Genomic DNA, 19,545 nt, shown 5'->3' with positions numbered 1-19,545 from the left:
GAGAGTGTGTATGTAAAAGTCACTGAAATCTACCCCTCTATTATTAACTGTTGTTATATATTCTTCAAACATCTTTTTAAAATTATTTTAATTAATTTTTTAATTAGGAAGAGTTTGTTACATGTCAAAGAAAAATGTAATATGAGCTATAAAGATTTGCAGTTAGGTTTTAGTTTGCTGTGTGTGACCTTGTTTATTTGCTTTTTAACCTGTCAGCTTACTTAATATTCTCTTTCCAACATTTACCTTTTTTATAGGAATAGTACTTTTTTTTTTTGTAATTTGTTCAACAGAGATTTTATTTTGATCCAAGTATTAAACATAAAACAAAGTAAGTTTTATATAATTATCTGAGTTCATTAAATAATATTATGGAGTTTTCATTATGTCCTTGGGAAGTTTTTTAGATATTTTTGCAGCTCATGTATGAGATCTCTTCTGTATTTTATGTTATATTCTAGCATGTGACTGCCTGCCTTAGAACTATGGATAGGAAGAGAAATCAATATTACCTTTTAAAAAACATTTTATTTTATAAAATAAATTTTTTCATTAATACTTTTTTAATATTTGAGAAGTAAAGATGAAGGGGTGGCAAATTCCATAGGTTTGAACATAGTATAACATTCAGACAGTAGAGAATGAAGATCAAGTATCTATTTATAAATCTGTTAGAATCGTGAACAGTATAGAGCAGTGGCTCTCAAACTTTAGCAAGCATCAGAATTAACCAAAAGGTCGGCAGTTCAAATCCACCAGGCGCTGCTTGGAAACTGTATGGGGCAGTTCTACTCTGTCCTATAGGGTCTCTGTAAGTTGGAATCGACTCAACGGCAACAGGTTTCGTTTTATTTGGTTTTGCACTCCATCCCAAGAGTTTAACAGTGGTACTTTTGATGCCTCTCAATTTGAATAACAAGGAACCTAGAAAATTATTGTTCTGCTCCAATGATTTTAAAGCCTCATTTCTATTAAATTTCTTCTGTGTTCAGTCTTGTTCACATTGGTTTTTAGGTACAGAGTCTAAAATTCTTCATCACTTACACCAGTTTTTCTCAACCTTGACTACTCTTTAGAATTTTAAAAATGCTAAGCTCACCTAGAACAAATAAATAAGAATCTCTGGGGGTAGGGCCCAGGCATCTATATTTTTTAAAGTTTCCAGGTGATTCTAATAGGCCAGCAAGGTAGAGAACCACTGACTTACACAATTTGCATACAATATGTGGTGGTATTCCACTTTTCAAAAACTAACCCCAAATTGAGATTTGACTTTAAAGTTAAAATTTCACTACTTCTAGTTCTAGTTCATTCTCATTTACTCCACCAATATTGATAGTGCACTTACTATGTTCCAGTCACTCTACTTACTAGACATTGGCTAGCCAGCAGTGAACAAGACCCAGCCCCTGGCCTAAGGAGCTGAGAGCACTGTGTCCTTAGTAGAGCCTCAAAAATACCTATTGCTTTGATGCTTTTGCAGGTATTTTGGAACCAGATTATTCCTCATTTTTATGCACAGAGAATTACAGAATGGTCTGGAAGTCCAAAAAGAGGAACTAAACTGTAGACCAAACATTGAGGGACGTCAGCGTTTCCCACCTTTGCAGGTTTTGTCTAATGCACATTTCACTTGTAACTAGAATTTACTTATTATTCTTCTAAACTCACTTTATTTTTTTTACTTAGATGTAAACTGAAAGGAAAACTTTATATCACTGCTAGAATTTAAAAAAAAAAAAAACCCGTAACTAAAAACTGTTCATCTGCATACCTCATCTATGTAGCCTTATCTGTGTGATCCATCTTTGAACCACCAGTGACATGTATACCCCACTTTGGGAAGAATTGATTTCAGGGTTTTTTGTTTTTGTTGTTTTGCCATAGGCCCCGTTGACTATCTGGTAAATACTATTCTCCGAATAATTTTTTTAAATGCATGAAATAAAATAGAATTACCAAGTTTGCCTTGGTATCACGTGGTACCAAGTTCCTAGGCCCCCCAGTACTTTGCCAGGGACCTCAGATTAAGAATCCCTGCTATTTAATTAGCAAATGGAATAATGGTCTTTGAACCCAATTCTTTTCTTACTTAGATCAAGTGAATTTTTCCCTTTTCTTAGTTGCCTACTATATGATTAGCTCTTAGGGCCCCATTCTTTTAAGGGAGAAAGATGATCACAGTAGTTGCAATTTTCTTTATTTTCTAATTTCACTTTTGTATAAGAACATTTTGTATAAGCAACCATGCACACAGGCTGACCTTTTTACAGAGGTCATTTGGAGCATTTTTGCTAACCATTAACTATTTTGTTTACAACAAGACATTATCTTAAATATGTTTTGTCAGTCTCTGTGGTATAAGGTTAAGATCTGAGGGGCATCAACTTTGATAATTCTAGGCCTTAGCCTTTGATGTTTGTTCATTTGGATGTCTGGTTGACATCTATAATGCAACATGAGGTGATTAACTGCATTGTCTTCAGGATCCCCTTAGGGTCGAACATAAGATTCATAAACAAAACCAAAATTCTACCATGAAGAAATTCTAGTCATTAAATGATCCTGAGGACCAAATCATAGATCAGCTTGTGATGAAATAAGTGCTGTGCATCCTCACTTGTCCGGAGGTCCCGTGGTTGTCTATCAAATTAATCTATCAGAAACACAGCTGCCAGCCATAAAGTGAATTAGAAAGTCCTGTGAGCACCTGAAAGGACATGAACTGATACAGCCCATGCTCTTCATTCAGACCTTTTAAATTGAGTCTATTGACTCTTTCTTATTTTAGATGTTATTTTAACAAATTTAGTAATCAACTCTTTCAGCAGTCAATTGATTAGAAGGAACAAATCAGGAGGAGGATGCTTCTACTAAAGGCCATTCAGGTTGGGAAGAGACCAAATAAAATAACAATAACAAAATCTATTTTTACAAAGCAAACATGAGGATTTTAAAAGCCTGTAACTTTGGATCTGTTTACCATAAGGACAAGTGGTCGAACACACCTCAGAATTCCCCTGAAGACATCATTACTATAGCACTGTTTGATAGCGGTTATTTAGATTAATGCTTCTTTGTCAGCAAGCTCGGTATAATGTCTTTAGTGTGCTTCACCTAAGTTCATGTGTGTGTAATGTCTTGAGAATAAAGTCCATTGAAAGGTAATACTGCTTTCATCTTTAGCACTTACAGAGGAAGATATAATTTTTCCCCTGACATTACAGATTTACTTTGACGTAGTACCAGGAAGACACTGTGTGAGTAGTCAAATAAGAAAGTGAGAAAGAATGATGTACAATTCCAGAGATGGAATACTGTCTTCTAATCACCAATTTTTATGGTATAATTTGATTTCTTGAAAAAATGACCACTATATTAACATAGAAAAGCATGAAAGGGGTTTGGGAAGGGCAAAAAATTTCCATTTAAAAGTTAAATGTTTAAACTATTGATTTCTGTAATAATCATAGACCGTTAAATTTTATTTCAGCTGTGTATTTGTTAATGGACAATCTTTCAGTGTCTGTTACCCGACATTCCAGGTAGCAAAGCCAAAATCTCCAGAACCAGAAGCAACTCTGACATTTCCATTTCTGGACAAAATGCCTGAAACCAACCAACTACATTTGCCAAATCTCAATTCTCAAGGTAAAGAGAAGGAAATAATTTTATTTTAGTTCTACATGTTTTGTCTGGGCCCATCTGTAGTAAAATATTCTTTATTTTAAGAGAAGATTAGTTCCTTTATATTGACCTTCCTTTAACCCTGGTGTTTCCCAGAGTCCATGCTGGCTGAATCAGTAACTTCAGAATGGAAAGCTGGGCCTGTGTTCTCTCTTTGGCCTGGCTAGGAACCCCAGCTGCCAAGACCATTTTGTCAGTCAGGCAGAATAGGGCATTACACAGTGTTTGAGATGAAAATATTTCTGTTGGTCCCAAAATATAAAAAGACAGTTATAAAATCAAAATTAATAACTTTAATAAGGAGTTTATAATCTTAAAATTATGGCATTAATTGTTCATTCTAGTCTTCCTGAAATTTCCATTTAATTTAAACAAATTTTTTCTAAAAAAAAAAATCAGATGTTCTTAATTAATCCCTGGATGTACATGATGATTAATCATAGACTATCATAGACTAAACCTGTCACTCAGAGCCAAAAATTTTAATCTTTACAGAAAGGAAAAATATATGTGTATGTGTGTGTATGTGTGGTATGTGCTGAGGATGCATTTTAGTATGTTTCATGTTGGATGTATTTTAATACGCTTCATATATTTGATGTATTTTAATACATTGATACATTTTAATATGTTTAATATAATGTGGGGAGGGGTGTAGGGCCTACCATACTGTTTGATATGTGAAAGAATGGAAAATTTCAAGTCTATGAAGGTTATAAAATGGCACTGCCCTCCACAAACTCCCCAGGTATTTTTGGGCAAGTGACATCTAGGTTGTGACTTCATCTTTTTACTCTTTAAGAGCCCAACTTAAATCCCTTTATCTTGGTTAGAAACCTAGGTGCCCACAATCACCACAAAAGACCCTCAGGGATTCAGACAGTGTGAATTCCATGATCCAATGGAGGCTGTTGTTTAAAACAGATAGACCACTGGGTTTTATTGGTGTGAATTGTCTTTCTAGATGCAGAAACATCTATAGTTCAGGAGGCAAGAACTGTAAGGGGTTTTTGTTGTTGTTTTTGTTGTTTTAGTTCCTTTCTCCAGTATATTTTGTAGATTTAATTTATCAGTTCAGGCAGAGAGAGGATGGTATAGATGTACTGTGGCTGCACATTTATTTTTACATCCTTTTTCCTGGATAGGTACCTATTTGGGACCACTATTGGCAGAATCTGATTTGGCTTCCATAACCAATGGTTGAGAGAGAAGCTCGGATCTATTTCTATAACAGGAAGATCTTGGGAGGGAATTAACTGGTATATGTACTGGTGGTCACTAGTTTCTTAATATGGAATCAAGTTAAATCGTGTCTTCAACGCATTTGTTTCAAATTTCTCAGTTCTAATGTCCTGAAGGAAACTGACAAAAATAAATAAATTCTCACAACTGGGACAACAATTGACCATTTTTAGACAGATTTTAGTTCTGCCCTATTTCTAGCACTGTGTACTCACGTAGATAAGTAATATAGAGAAGACAAAGATCTTTTAGGAGTTCCTGGGTGTTGCAAATGGCTAATGCTGTCAGCCACTAACCGAAAGGTTGGAGGTTCAAGACCACCCAGGGGTGCCTCAGAAGAAAAGCCTGGTGATCTACTTCTGAAAAAGAAGCCATTAAAAACTCTATGGAGCATAGTTCTACTCTGACATACTTGGAGTTGCCGTGAGTCGGAGTCAACTAGATGGCAATTGGTTATATAGATATTTTAAGCCATGTTAAATAATTTTGTTGTCTTATATTCTTAAACAATGAGGCATTAGTGGTTCAGTGGTAGAATTCTTGCCTTCCACGCAGGAGATCTGGGTTCGATTCCTGTCCAATGCACCTCATGTACAGCCACCACTTGTCTGTCAGTGGAGGTTTATGTGTCGCTATGATGCTGAATAGGTTTCAGCGGAGCTTCCAGATGAAGATGGGCTAGGAAGAAAGGCCTGGTGATCTTTTTCCAAAAACTCAGCCAATGAAAACTCTATGGATCACAATAGTCCAATTCTCAACCAATCATGGGATGGTGTAGGACCAGGCATCATTTCATTCCATTGTTCATGGGGTTGCCATGAGTTGGGGGCCAACTCAGCTGTAGCTAACAACAGCAACCACATATAGTTATACATTCTGTTACCTGTTGAAAGATATTTTAATTTAATTTTTTAATACGTTGCTCAACTAAGGGACTTTATTTCATGCTCTATCCAAATAGAATGATGAAAAAATCTAAGTTAGTAGCACTGGAACATATCAGAAAGTATTCTTCAAGATAGAAATTTATTTGGAATATACCTGTTCTATACTCTTGTTGTCTGGTTCATGGAAGCTGTAATTATGGCTGCAGGGTCTGGGGACAAAAAGCTTGCATTCAAATTCTTGCTCTTCTAGTTCTTACTTGTATCATGTTAGCCACAAACTTCTCCCTAATCTATAACCCTCACCTGTAAAACAGAAATAAATAATAACCTCATTGGAAGAATTAAATGAGATAAACCTCAAAATCTATAAAAAGTGTTTAGCTCAATCCCAGTCTCAGAATTGTTGTTGTTATTGTTGGTAGGTGCTGTCCAGTTACCTCCAACCCTATGTATAACAAAACAAAATGTTATCCATCCTGTGCCATCCCCACAATCATTGCTACGTTTGAGCCCATTGTTGCAGCCACTGTGTCAATCCATTGTGTTGAGGGTCTTCCTCTTTTTCACTGACCCTCTGCATTACCAAGCATGATGTCCTTCTCCAGGGGCTGGTCCCTCTTGATAACATGTCCAAAGTAAGTGAGACAAGATATCACTATCCTCGCTTCTAAGGAGCATTCTGGCTATACTTCCTCCAAGATTTGTCCCTTCTTCTGGCAGTTCATGGTATATTCAATATTCTTCACCAACACCGCAATTCAAATGTGTCAATTCTGCTTTGGTCTTCTGAAGTCTCAGAATAAGCACTCATAAATGTAATCTAGTAGTTTCAGAATAAGGGGACCTGGTGGCACAACAGTTATGCATTCAGCTGCTAACTGAAAGGTTGGTGGCTTGAACCACCCAGTGCACCATGGAAGAAAGACCGGGTGATTTGCTTCTGTGAAGATTAACCAAAACCCATTGCCATCAAGTCAATTCCAACTCATAGAGACCCTATAGGACAGAGTAGAACTGCCCCATAGGCTTTCCAAGGCTGTAATCTTTACAGAAGCAGGCTGCCACATCTTTCTCCCACGAAGCAGCTAGTGGGTTCGAACCACCAACCTTTCAGTTAGCAGCCGAGCGCTTAACCACTATGCTACCATGGCTCCTTTCCATAAAGATTACAGCCTAGAAAACCCTATGAGGCAGTTCTACTCTGTCACATAAGGTCACTATGAGTTGGAACTGACTCAATGGGGCCCAGCAACAAGTTCAGAATAGTGTATGAGTAGAAGTACATTGCAGCGTGTAGAAAGATGTCAAACAGAAACAAACTATTCTTGAATGCTTTTCTCATAATGGAGTGTTTATACTTGTGGAGATACTAGTGTGTCTCCACAAATATAAACTGTTTAAAGCAGGGGTTCTCAAACCCTGAGTATGCACCAGAGTGCCCTGCAGGGCTTGTTAAAATACGCATCGCTGGGCCCCACCTCTGAGGGTCACTCCATAGGTCTAGGGTGGAGCCCAAGTATTTGCATTTCTAATGTGTTCCCAGGTGATGCTGATGCTGCAGATCTGAGACCATTCTCTGAAAACTACTGAGTAGAAGTGTTTATTTGCACAGTGCACCAAAGACATTGTTGATAGATACGAAAATAACAGCAGTACTTGCTTGGAGCTTATAAGTTCCTATCTTTCAGGAAGTAAAAAGCCTCTAATAAATGAAACATTAAAAGATATGATTTATCTTTAATTGGAAAAAAAAGGTATAGGGCTCTGCCCAAATGTAAAACGTCAGTGCACTTTTAAGGAACTAGTCTGAGGTCGCACATGAATCCAAAGAAACTGTAGGGTTAAGATCAGGAATCCTGGAGCCAGACCAAATACTTTCTCCTCCAGAAAGTGATATCTCCCCTAACTCAATAAAGTCGTATGTTTATATACTGACCAAATGGGCCATTGGTCTGCTGGTTAACCCTAACAATGTTTTACCAGTTTCCCTTAATCTCCCTGTCTCTCACACACACACACACATACATACGCACACACGGACATGCGTAAGTAAAATATTTAAATCCTCTGAAAATATTCATAAAATACATTTGAAAATGACAGATTTCCTTTTCTCAACTGTCTTCCAATGGTAGAAAGATACCTCAAATTGGTATTTCAGTAAAATCTGTGCACACTTCAACAACTGATGTCTTTCTTTGCATCGAGGATGGCAGAAGATCACAGCGTATACTGTAAGGATATAAATGTTTGTCATGGGCTTCTATGACTGATGCCACCTCATTACAAATGGAAATATAACTCTTTTTTTTTTTTTTAAATAACTTCTGCCACTGACTTCTTTCCTACATGGCCTTTATAAAGTGTAATGTGTATGAACTCATAATTGAACCCATCCATCTCTGCTGTCTTTTACATTTTTCTAGAGTTTTCCAAAAGCAACATAAACTGTACTTTTTGCTCTTGTATAGCTTATCATTCCATCATTTTGAGATTTAACATTCTAACAATATCACCATTAAGTGTGAGCCTATAAAACTTCACTTAACACCAAGGAAGGTACACAATACCACACTGTTACAGTTCTATTGATATTTGTGCATGTCTTCAGGTTTTTGTGTGCATTTTACTGAGACATTTAGATTTAGATTCTCTCACTCTCAGCTCTTGTATGGACTGCAGCCAAACCTTTAGGAGTTGGGAGCATAGTTCTGTTCAATCCTCACCCCCGTTTTCATGGTTTTCTGTTTGTTCTATTCTACCATCTGATCTAGAGCCGCCTGGCACTGCCAGTGTACCGCTTAGAGTTCAGAACTCTTGGCGACGTTCCCAGTTTTTCTCCCAGTCAGGTAAACAGCATACTGGGTAGCTGTATTTCTTTTGTTTTAAAAAAAAAAAAAATCCATGTTGGGGCAACCAATGATGTCTGGTATTTGTCTGCATTTCTGCTTTCAGAGAAAAATGCTTGTTTCTGACACACAGTTGGCAAAGAGCTAGTTCTTTGATATGTCGATACCAATTACACTAAAATGGGAGGAGGGGGAGAAATTCAGAGAATTTTATTTTAATTTTGAGATGCCAAAGAAACAATATTATTCATCTCTTTCTTTATGTCTTTTTTTTTTTTTTTAAACAAAGATCACAAGCATTTACCAGCAACTATAGGGTTGCTGTGAGTCAGAATCGAGTCAACGGCAACATGTTTGGTTTTGGGTAATGGTTCTCTTGTTAACTGTGTCACTGTCTGTGTTCTCTCCATGATGTCTAGCTTTTCTCTGTATGACACTTCTCTATGGCAGCTAGTGAGGGAACTGGTCGACCAAGCCAGGATGCAAGGTGCATTAAAAACAGCACTAATAGGAATAGTTTTTGCTTCCTGTAGCCTAGAGCCTGGTGCTACTTGATGTGATCGATCCCATTGCACCAGCCACAACTTCTTTTGGTGGTGGGTACAATCTTCAGGGGTCTGCTTTATCATGATTTGCTAATGCTCTTAGCTTATGGAAAAAAAAAAATTGGTTTGAAACTGACATAGGAACGACGCTCCACTAAGAGAATCAAAAAGAAAGACAGTTAGAAGCTACTCAACATCATGATCTTTATTTTCTTTCTTTCCTTCTTCCTGTGCAGTGGATTCTCCAAGCAGTGAAAAGTCACCTGCAGCTACACCTGTAAGTAACTTTATGAAATAAGAACATGGGTTTAGTGTGATCCCAAAGCCAACGTGCATGGCACAGACCTCAAGAGTATAATATAACCCATTGATTTCCATTTTAAGTTGCATCAAGACAGTAATGTCAAATTGTTCTTGTACCCCTTGGGCGGGGTGGAGAGGAAGGGTGCTCCAAACAGATACATTCTCATCTCTGGCTGATAGAAAATAGAGCAAGAAGAGACAAATTACTGACCTACATAAGTGAATTTTCTGAAAATACCCAGCCAAAACTGATGTCCTTTCGATGGTAAATGGCCCTTCACAGAATAGGAAAGTAAAAGAAACTGCAAAATGAAAGAAGCTTTGAAGGAGAAATAAGCAGTTGGTTATGCTGACCTGAATAGATTTGTGTCATTTTCAGCCAGACTTGGACTTGCCCGAGGCTATGGGGACTAGTAAGCGGAGGGAGGAAGGAGATGCATCACCCCAGCTTGGGATAATTCCATTCATTGATTTAACAAACATTCACTGAGGGCCTAAACATACAAGGTGGCTGGGATATTTAGGAGGATAAGGAACCCTCGCTGCCCTTAAGAAACCCTCAAGCCAGAGGAAGATACAAACCTGTAAACAGATAAATTATAAAACAAAGTGGGCTACGTACTCTCCGTTCTGACTTTCTTTAGCTCCTTTTATGTAAAATATCTCTTTTTTATGATTTATTTTTGTTGTTGTTGAGAATATACACAGCAGAGCATACACCAATTCAACAATGTAGAATATGTAGAAATTGTTGAATTGGTATAAAATCTCTTTCAAAATAGTTATCACATTGACTTGTGCTGATAATTAATTTATATATACACCATCCCTCCCTACCCCCACACCCTTCACTCTATTTTAAACTCCACTAGGCTAGAACAGAACCCTAGTGGCACAGTGGCTAAGAGCTCGGCTGCTAACCAAAAGGTTGGCAGTTCGAATCCACCAGCTGCTCCTTGGAAACACTATGGGACAGTTCTGCTCTGTCCTATAGGGTTGCTATGAGTTGGGATTGACTTGATGGCAATGGGTTTGGTTTTTCAGGTTAGGCTAGAATAATCTCTTGGCTAGCTAGTATCCCCACCTGGCCCAAAATAAGTGCTCAGCAAATATTCCCTGAAGGAAGAAGCAAGGTCACAGTTTGTTTCTTCCTCTTGTTTATTACAGTGGTATTTTTCTTCTTAAAATGCTCATTGCTTTTCTGTCTTAGTTTTTAACAAATATTCTGTGTTCCATCCCTTTACCCCATATTTCCTCTTCCTATCTGCCTACTCCTTACATGACTTGTTCTTAAGATTGTTATTGTTGTGTGCAGTCAAGTCGATTCCAACTCATAATGATCCTACATGACAGAGTAGAACTGCCCCATAGAGTTTCCTAGGCTGAAATCTTTATGGGAGCAGATTGCCAAGTCTTTTCTCCCTCAGAGCAGCTAGTGGTTCAAACCGCCAACCTTTCGTTTATGCTTAACCATTGCACCACCAGGGCTCCTTCTATTCTTAAGATTACTACCTAGGGAAATCTGAAAACTAAATAATTCCTAATTGTTTCTCTTGTTTCCCTATCACTTTATTCACATATACTCTTTTCCTTCACAAGACCAAAAAGGGTCATGCCTCTGAGAGAGAGGCATGTTTAAACCGCTTCAAAGTCTTAGGAAACTTCCAACACCATTAAACACCAGTAGAATTTTCCATCTGGACTCCAGAGAACTAATTTCAAAAGTTGTCCAAAGAAATATAAAAAACTTTGGATTATATAAAATTCAGTAGTCCCCCCTCCCCTGCTGTCTTAGTCATCTAGTGCTGCTACAACAGAAATACCACAAGTGGATGGCTTTAACAAAGTGAAATTTATTTCTTCACAGTAAAGTAGGCTAAAAGTCCAAATTCAGGGCATCAGCTCTGGGAGAAGCCTTTCTCTCCCTGTCAGCCTTTTCATCAAAGTTCCCCCGGACTAGGAGCTTCTCCACGCAGGGCCCCGGGTCCAAAGGACACACTCTGCTCCTGGCACTGCTTTCTTGGTGGTATGAGGTCCCCGTGTCTCTCTGCTCACTTCTCTCCTTATATCTCAAGAGGTTGCCTGAGGACACAATCCAATCTTGTAGATTGAGTCCTGCCTTACCAACACAACTGCCACCCATCCTCCCTCATTAACATCATAGAGGCAGGATTTACAACATATAGGAATATCACACAGTACCAGGAATCGTGGCCCAGCCAAACTGATACACACATTTTTGGGGGGACATAATTCAATCCATGACACCTGTCCTGTGCAGAAGCTTTCAAAGCCTTTAATATGCTAATGTGCTATGCAGTGTGATTGCTAAGAATGGCATATAGGAGGTGTATTTCCCTGACTTATTTGCCCACCTGTCTTGAGTGACTATTTTCAAGGCGTCATGGCCATCCCAACCATTTGCAGGATCCACAACAAGAGTACAAATTAAGATCCACATTCCATGTTTATCAATATATTAGTTATAAGTCAAGAAATGCGTGTGACCTGGGCTGCCTTCTCAACCAGGGATCCCATTCCGCCTGGAGGTTCTTTCTGGGCTAGCCCAGCCACCATGTGCCTGAGCGATCACATGGATCTGCTGGGGCAGTGCAGGGCAGAAGGTGGGCCTGGCCCATCTAAACTGGATCGCCAACTGACCTTGTCCAGCTTCCCAGGCAGCCAGGGTAGGTAGATTCTGCCTGCTCCTCCAACCCCCAACCTTCTCCACCCACCAGCAGTCCCCTAACTCTGACTCGTTTTTCCAATTCAGAATTCCTAGGCAGTTCTAAACCAAGAAAACGAATCAAACCAGCTGCCGAGTCAATTCTGACACATAGTGACCCATGTGTGCAGAGGAGAATTACCCTATAAGGTTTTCAAGGCTATGATCTTTTAGAAGCAGATCCCCAGACCTTTCTTCTGAGGCGATTTTGGGTGGGTTTTAACTGCTAATTTTTGGATTAGCAGTCGAGTGCCTAACCATTTGCACCACCCAGGGACTAGACAGTTCTAAGTGCCTCCCAAAACTACCCCATCAGAACAGAGGGAAGGAAGGGAGCCCAGCTGATTAGGAAACATGGTCTGCCTAAGTACCTACTCTGGGTGATTAGCACTGCAGCCCCTCATTTGCTGGTTTCCCAGGGAGAGGCTGTGATTTCTCCTCCCCCCCCCGCATCCGCTGAGTCCTGTATTCTGTGTCCTTGGCACCTGCTTCTGTTCATGCATCCCTCTCCTGTTACTCCTGTTCACTCATTTAGTTATTGTTGATAGATGCCATCAAGTCCATTCTGACTCGTAGTGACCCTATAGGACAGAGAAGAACTGCCCCATAGGGTTTCCAAGGAGTGGCTGGTGGATTTGAACTGCTGACCTTTTGGTTAGCAGCCAAGCTCTTAACCACTGCGCCATCAGGACTCCTACTCATTTAGTTACCAAACTCAAAAAAACCTTTACCAAAAAAAAGATCTTTAGATTTGAGTATGTGTGTTAAGTGGGGCCTGTGGCAGGGGACTCCTTGCCTGGGTCTTAGGCAGTACTAGTGGGCATGGGTGAGTTAAATAATCCACTTTAGGGAAGCTGGCATAGGAAAAAAAACACACCACTCCCGTTAAGTTGATTCTGACTCACAGTGACCCCAGAGGGTTTCCAAGGCTGTAAATTTCTACGGAAGCAGACTGCCACATCTTTCTCCAGTGGTGCTGCTGGTGGTTTCGAACCGCCAACCTTTCAGTTAGCAGTCCATCGTTTTAACTACTATGCCACCAGGGCTCCTATAGGAAAGCAAAATTAAAATGAAAGATAAGCTTTATAGTACTGAGGGAGCCCTGGTGGTGCAGTGCTTAAGCACTGGGCTGTTAACCGAAAGGTTGGCACTTCAAACCCATCAGCTACTTGACCAGGGAAAGATATGGCAGTCTGATTCCAGAAAGATTACAGCCTTGGAAACCCTGTGGAGCAGTTCTACTCTGTTCAGTAGGGACAGTAACAGGTTATAGTATTGCAAACACCACTTCTTTTAAAAAGCTGCATATCTGTACAGTTCTGCTGAAATAATCAGTCCCATTTGCTTGGCATATGGGGCCCAGGATCAATATGCAGAATGAGCATCTTATGCTCAGGAGCATTAATGCATTTAAGAAATCACATCTAAGAGAAATGAAGCAAAAGCCGTGTCAGGCCAGTGGCTGCTAATTATTCCATGTTACCATTAGCTCCAAAAAAGTTCAGTGAATCTTACCAGCGTCTCGGAAGAAAACCAAGACGGACTAAGATTTCAAAATGGCTTCAGCCAAATAAAGAGAGTCTTTAGATATGTGAAAGCTTATGCTTCAGCATTTCTATCCGGGAGCTAGGCCGGAGGCTGATTGTGTTCATGTGCCTTTGCCTGTCTTTGGAGGGCATGGCTCAACTCTGATCATGATTCTGTTTTTCTAAGCAGTTTAAATTCTGGGCATGGGACCCGGAAGAGGAGCGCAGGCGACAGGAAAAATGGCAACAGGAGCAGGAGCGTTTGCTTCAGGTAGGACTGGATTTGCTGCCCCCCCCCCATTTTTTTTTTTTTTAAGATTATGCCCTTTTAATTTCTGTTGTATTCGATAGATTTATAGTGTAAGAAATGGATGGAATTGGATTCATCGCTTAAGTTGAGTCTAAGTCAGTTTCATCGTGTGTCCATGTAGCAGAATGTCCTGGGTCTGATTGCCAGAGTTACACTGGTGAGCAGGAGAGGAAACGTTCATATGAACACTTTTGAAAAACTCCTAGGGCTGGTCCACCCATTCCTCACTCCTCAGTCCCCAATCAAATTCCAGTCCAAGGAGCAGTGGGGACAAATTATTAAAAGGCTGCTTGATGACACACATGAGAAATAAAGGTTGGCCTCAGTCTAGTTCCATGAGTAGAAATGTCTGCTCCGTCTTTGAGGAAAAACTGCTGATTTTCTGATGAAATTCTAGAAGGATTCTGGGGGTAAATGTATAGTCTTCACACTTGTTTCATGTCAGTTTTGTAGATTTAACAGGGCCTCTGAAAAGTAACCCAGTAATTTAGAAAGTAACCTATGCTGAGTACTTGGGATGAGCCAGGCACTGTGGTTGGTGCTTGACTTGACATATTTCATCTCATTTAATCCCCATACAACCATTCAGAGTAGATCTTATAAGCCTCAGTTTGCATTTGAAGAAACTGAGGCTTACAGAAGTTAATTTCTCAAGGTCATGCACATAACAAATGTTGAGCCCATATTCCAATCCCTGTCTGTATGATTATAAAACTCATGCTCTTTCCAGTATGCTCCCAGTAGTACTAAATTTTACCAAAAAAAAAGGAAAAGAATGCTAAACCTCGTTCATTGTGATACCTTTTTGTAGCTGTGTAGAAAGCAATGATTAATGCAAGTTTATTTTACTAATTTTTTTTCTTGTTTTAATCCTTTTGGCTTAATTTCCAGGGGACAGAGAGAGGGTGTTTAGCTAGTTAACTAATTATGGTAGTGTGGCTTTAGCTCTGTAGGAGCCCTGGTGGCACAGTGGTTAAGCCCTCCGCTGCTAACCAGCAGGTCAACAGTTCGAACCTACCAGTTGCTCCGTGAGAGAAAGATGTGGCAGTGTGCTTCTGTAAAGATTACAACTTAGGAAACCCTATGGGACAGTTCCACTCTATCCTATAGAGTCGCTATGAGTTGGAATCGACTCGACAGCAATGGGTTGTGCTTTAGCCCTGCCAGTTGAGTCTGGCACTTTTACAAATTGCAGAGAGTTTGGCTTTTAATAGGAGCCTTGGTAGCACAATGGTTAAGCACTCAGCTGCTAACTGAAGGGTCAGCAGTTTGAACCCACCCAGCAGCTTTGTGGGAGAAAAGACCTGGCGATCTGCTCTCATAGAGAGTATAGACTAGAAAACCCTGTGGGGCAGTTCTACTCTTTTCTGTAGGGTCGCTGTGAGTTGGAATTGACTTGATGACACACAATAACAGGCTTTTAATACCAAAATGTTAGTAAGATCCAGATTGAGCAAATTCCCAGAGCTTCTGGGACTTCTTGGCCCATGGGAAGGCCTCAGAGAAGCCCTGGCCATCTGCTGTTCTCTTAGAAATCAGGTACTATTCCCCAGCTAAATGGTCAACAGTCAAGATCAGAAGTTCCACAGAATACAGTAGTAGACAGATGAGTGTGGCGCCCATCGTGAAGTGCTATTCCTATGTAAAAGGTGACCATGGTACAGATGCTGGCATCAAGCATATGTAGTACTCCTGTCCCACCAAACTGTTACCTGGTTTGGCTTCATGGGTAATGGGCTTTGGGACCAAGGTATTCACAGGCGAAGGGTGTGTCACAGATGTACTGCATCTTTCAGTCCCTGTATCATCAATTGGCACAAATAGCTAAGTGCTCCACTGCTAACTGAAAGGTTGGCAGTTTGAACCCACTCAGCAGCTCTGCAGGAGAAAGACCTGATGATCTGCCTCTAAAGATTACAGCCAAGAGGAGGCAGGGCCAAGATGGCTGAGTAGTCAGACACTTTCAGTGGACCCTCTTACAACAAAGACCCGAAAAAACAAGTGAATCGATTATATATGGCAATCTGGGAGCCCTGAATATCAAAGGCAAAGTTGAGAAACTGGACTGAGTGGGAGGGGAAGGGAGAAATAGCTCAGAAGCAGTGAGGAGTTGCCCGACTTGACCTGGCAAGAGTCTGAGCCCTTCAGGCCTGAGCAGCTCATGGGTGAGCGGAGAGGCAGGCAAGCGGTGATGCTCAGGAGGCACGTTTTCTGCACCAGGAGAGACCCAGTGCCAGAGTGTCTACACGGACACACAGAACCAGTGAGAAGCAGCCCTCATCAGCGAAAGATAAGTATTTGCATAGGGCTTGCCACGAGGATAAAAAACACCGCCTTAGGGAAACACCTCTCTCCCACTTACCTCCCCGCTCCCTGTTCTGCACTGGGTTCTGGAGTGGCTTCAGCAATTGCCAAGTCCCCTGGGCCAGAAGTAGGATCCGTCACACACCCTGAGCCATTCTCCCTGTCTTGGAGAGTGAACAAATTAACAAACAGGAAAAAATAAACTGCCGGCTCCCCTAAGCCAGGAACCCAGGGTAGGCACAGCTTCTTTGCCTAGGCACAGGCATAAGGGATCCACAGACTTTTAGTGCCTTTCCGCCTACTTATGTGGGCCCATCTCAACCGTGTAAGCCCTCATTATTGCAGTGCAACAGGGTATATAACAGAAGTCTAACTTCAACTGTTTCAGCTGTGAAGTGGCAAGTTCTTGAAATTTGACACTGCTCTGCGCATTAAGCAGGGTCTTCACCTACCCACATCAGGGGCCTGAGGACTCATGGCTCCACCCACGCCACCTAGCCACCTGCGATAGGGGCCCGTGAATAACCGGTGCCCCCCAGTCCTTACAGCCAACAGCATTAGGTGCTCATAGTCCAGCTGCAAAACCCAGCCACCTACACGCTCTAGGGAACAGGGACACACCTTCCTCCTGGACACTCAGGGGCGGCCATCACCCCCTGCCTTGCTCAGAGTGTGTCGCCCTGCTGCAGCCAGCTGCCTGTGCCTACACCAATCACCCATGCCTGTCTAGGACTGTAAGTGAGAGCTTACACCACACACTTGGTGGCTATCTACCTGGGCACCTGAGCTGAATCCATACAGGAAAAGTGGGTGGACTCCTGAGCTCACATACCTAGTAACATATCTAACCACCTGGTGACAGGACATTAGAGCTTCAAAGGTGCCAATAATCAAACTAGCTCATACGAGCAGGCTATTTGGGCATATCAAAACAAAACAGGAAGCTAGGACACAGTAAGCAACATAAAATAAATAAATACAACAACTTATTGATGGCTCGGACACAACAGTCAATATCAAATCACATAAAGAGGCAATCCATGATGGCTTCAGCAAGCTCCCAAAATAAAGAATCTAGAAATTTTTCAGAGGAGGAAAATTTCTTGGAATTACTGGAGGCAGAATACAAAAGATTAATATACGGAGCTCTTCAAGAAATTAGGAAGGAAATTAAGCAAAATTCAGAACACACAATAGAGGAAATTAAAAAGATTAAAGAAGAGCATAATGACAAATTAAACAGGCTGCAAGAATCCATAGAGAGGCAGCAATCAGAAATCCAGAAGATTAACAATAAAATGTCAGAATTAGACAACTCAGTAGAAAGTCATAGGAGCAGAATTGAGGGAATGGAAGTCAGAATTAGAGAGGTTGAAGATAAAGCACTTGACACCAACTTATTTGAGAAAAAATCAGATAAAAGGATTAAAAAAATGGAGAAAACCTAAGAATTATGTGGGACTCTATCAATAGGAATAACCTACAAGTGATTGGAGTACCAGAATGGGGGGGATAACAGAAAATATAGAGAGAATTGTTGAAGATTTGTTGGCAGAAAACTTCCCTGATATTGTGAAAGATGACAAGATATCTATCCAAGATGCTCATCGAACCCCACATAAGGTAGATCCCAAAAGAAAGTCACCAAGACATATTATAATCAAACTTGCCAAAACCAATGATAAAGAGAGAATTTTAAGAGCAGTTAGGGATAAAGGAAAAGTCATCACAAAGGAGAGTCAATAAGAGTAAGCTTGGACTACTCAGAAGAAACCATGCAGGCAAGAAGGCAATGGGATGACATATATAAAGCCTTGAAGGAAAAAAACTGCCAGCCATGAATTATATATCCAGCAAAACTGTCTCTCAAATATAATGGCGAAATTAGGGCGTTTCCAGATAAACAGAAGTTTAGAGAATTTGCAAAAACAAACCAAAATTACAAGAAATACTAAAGGGAGTCTTCCGGTTAGAAAATCAGTAATATTAGATAACAACCCAAGACTAGAACACAGGACAGAGCAACCAGATATCAACCCAGATAGGGAAGACACAAAAGTAAATGAAAGCTAAAACACTGAAAATAGAGAAACAGATGTCAATATGTAAAAGATGGCAACATTAAAACTAAAAGGAAGGACTTAAAAAATGTAGACATAGATTTTTCCTATGGAGAAGAAGCCAAGGTGATATAAAGAAATAAAAGACTGGTATAAACTTAGAAAAATAGGGGTAAATATTAAGGTAACCACAAAGGAAACTAACAATCCTACAAGTGACAATAAAAAAACTAGAAAAATATAAAGACTCAGCAAACACAAAATCAACAACAATGAAAAAGATGAAAAGAAAATATATAAAGAAAAATGACTTAGCACAGAAAATTAAGCGTAACAAAGAAACTGTGAACAACACAAAAAAAAAGACATCAAAGTGACATTAAACTCATACCTATCAATAATTATGCTGAACGTAAATGGACTAAATGCACCAATAAAGAGACAGAGAGTGGCAGATTGGATAAAAAAAACCATGACCCATCTATATGCTGCCTACAAGAGACACACCTTAGAGTTCAAGACACAAACAAATTAAAACTCAAAGGATGGAAAAAAATATATAAAAAACAACAACACTCAAAAAAGAGCAGGAGTGGCAATATTAATCTCTGACAAAATAGGCTTTAAAGTTAAATCCACCACAAAGGATAAGGAAGGACACTATATAGTGATTAAGGGTCAATACACCAGGAGGACATAACAATAATAAATATTTATACACCCAATGACAGGGCTCCAAAATACATAAAACAAACTCTTAACAGCACTGAAAAGAGAGAGAGACAGCTCCACAATAGTAGTAGGAGACTTCAACATACCACTTTTGGTGAAGGACAGAACATCCAGAAAGAAGCTCAGCAAAGACATGGAAGAGCTAAATGCTACAATCAACCAACTTGCTTTCATAGACATACAATGAACACTGCACCCAACAGCAGCCAAGTATACTATCTTTTCCAACGTACATGGAACATTCTCCAGAACAGACCACATATTAGGCCATAAAGCAAGCCTTAACAAAATCCAAAGCACTGGAATATTACCAAGCATCTTTTCTGACCATAAAACCATAAAAGTAGAAATCAACAACAGAAAAAGCAAGGAAAA

The 19,545-nt window shown here is 40.0% G+C and overlaps 1 protein-coding gene across 1 annotated transcript in view; it reads left to right on the top strand.

The window, feature by feature from the left end:
* The window catches only part of LIMCH1 (LIM and calponin homology domains 1), a 455,814-nt gene that overhangs the window by 408,863 nt on the left and 27,406 nt on the right, over positions 1–19,545 (top strand). Inside the window, 3 exon segments of the mRNA XM_023738915.1 lie at positions 3,546–3,651; positions 9,447–9,487; positions 13,955–14,035. Of these exon segments, the coding sequence (XP_023594683.1) occupies positions 3,546–3,651; positions 9,447–9,487; positions 13,955–14,035 (228 nt within the window).

Source organism: Trichechus manatus, unplaced genomic scaffold (assembly GCF_000243295.1).
Source record: "Trichechus manatus latirostris isolate Lorelei unplaced genomic scaffold, TriManLat1.0 scaffold00126, whole genome shotgun sequence".
Taxonomy (NCBI): Eukaryota; Metazoa; Chordata; class Mammalia; order Sirenia; family Trichechidae; genus Trichechus; species Trichechus manatus.
This window is presented reverse-complemented; position numbering and strand designations above follow the sequence as displayed.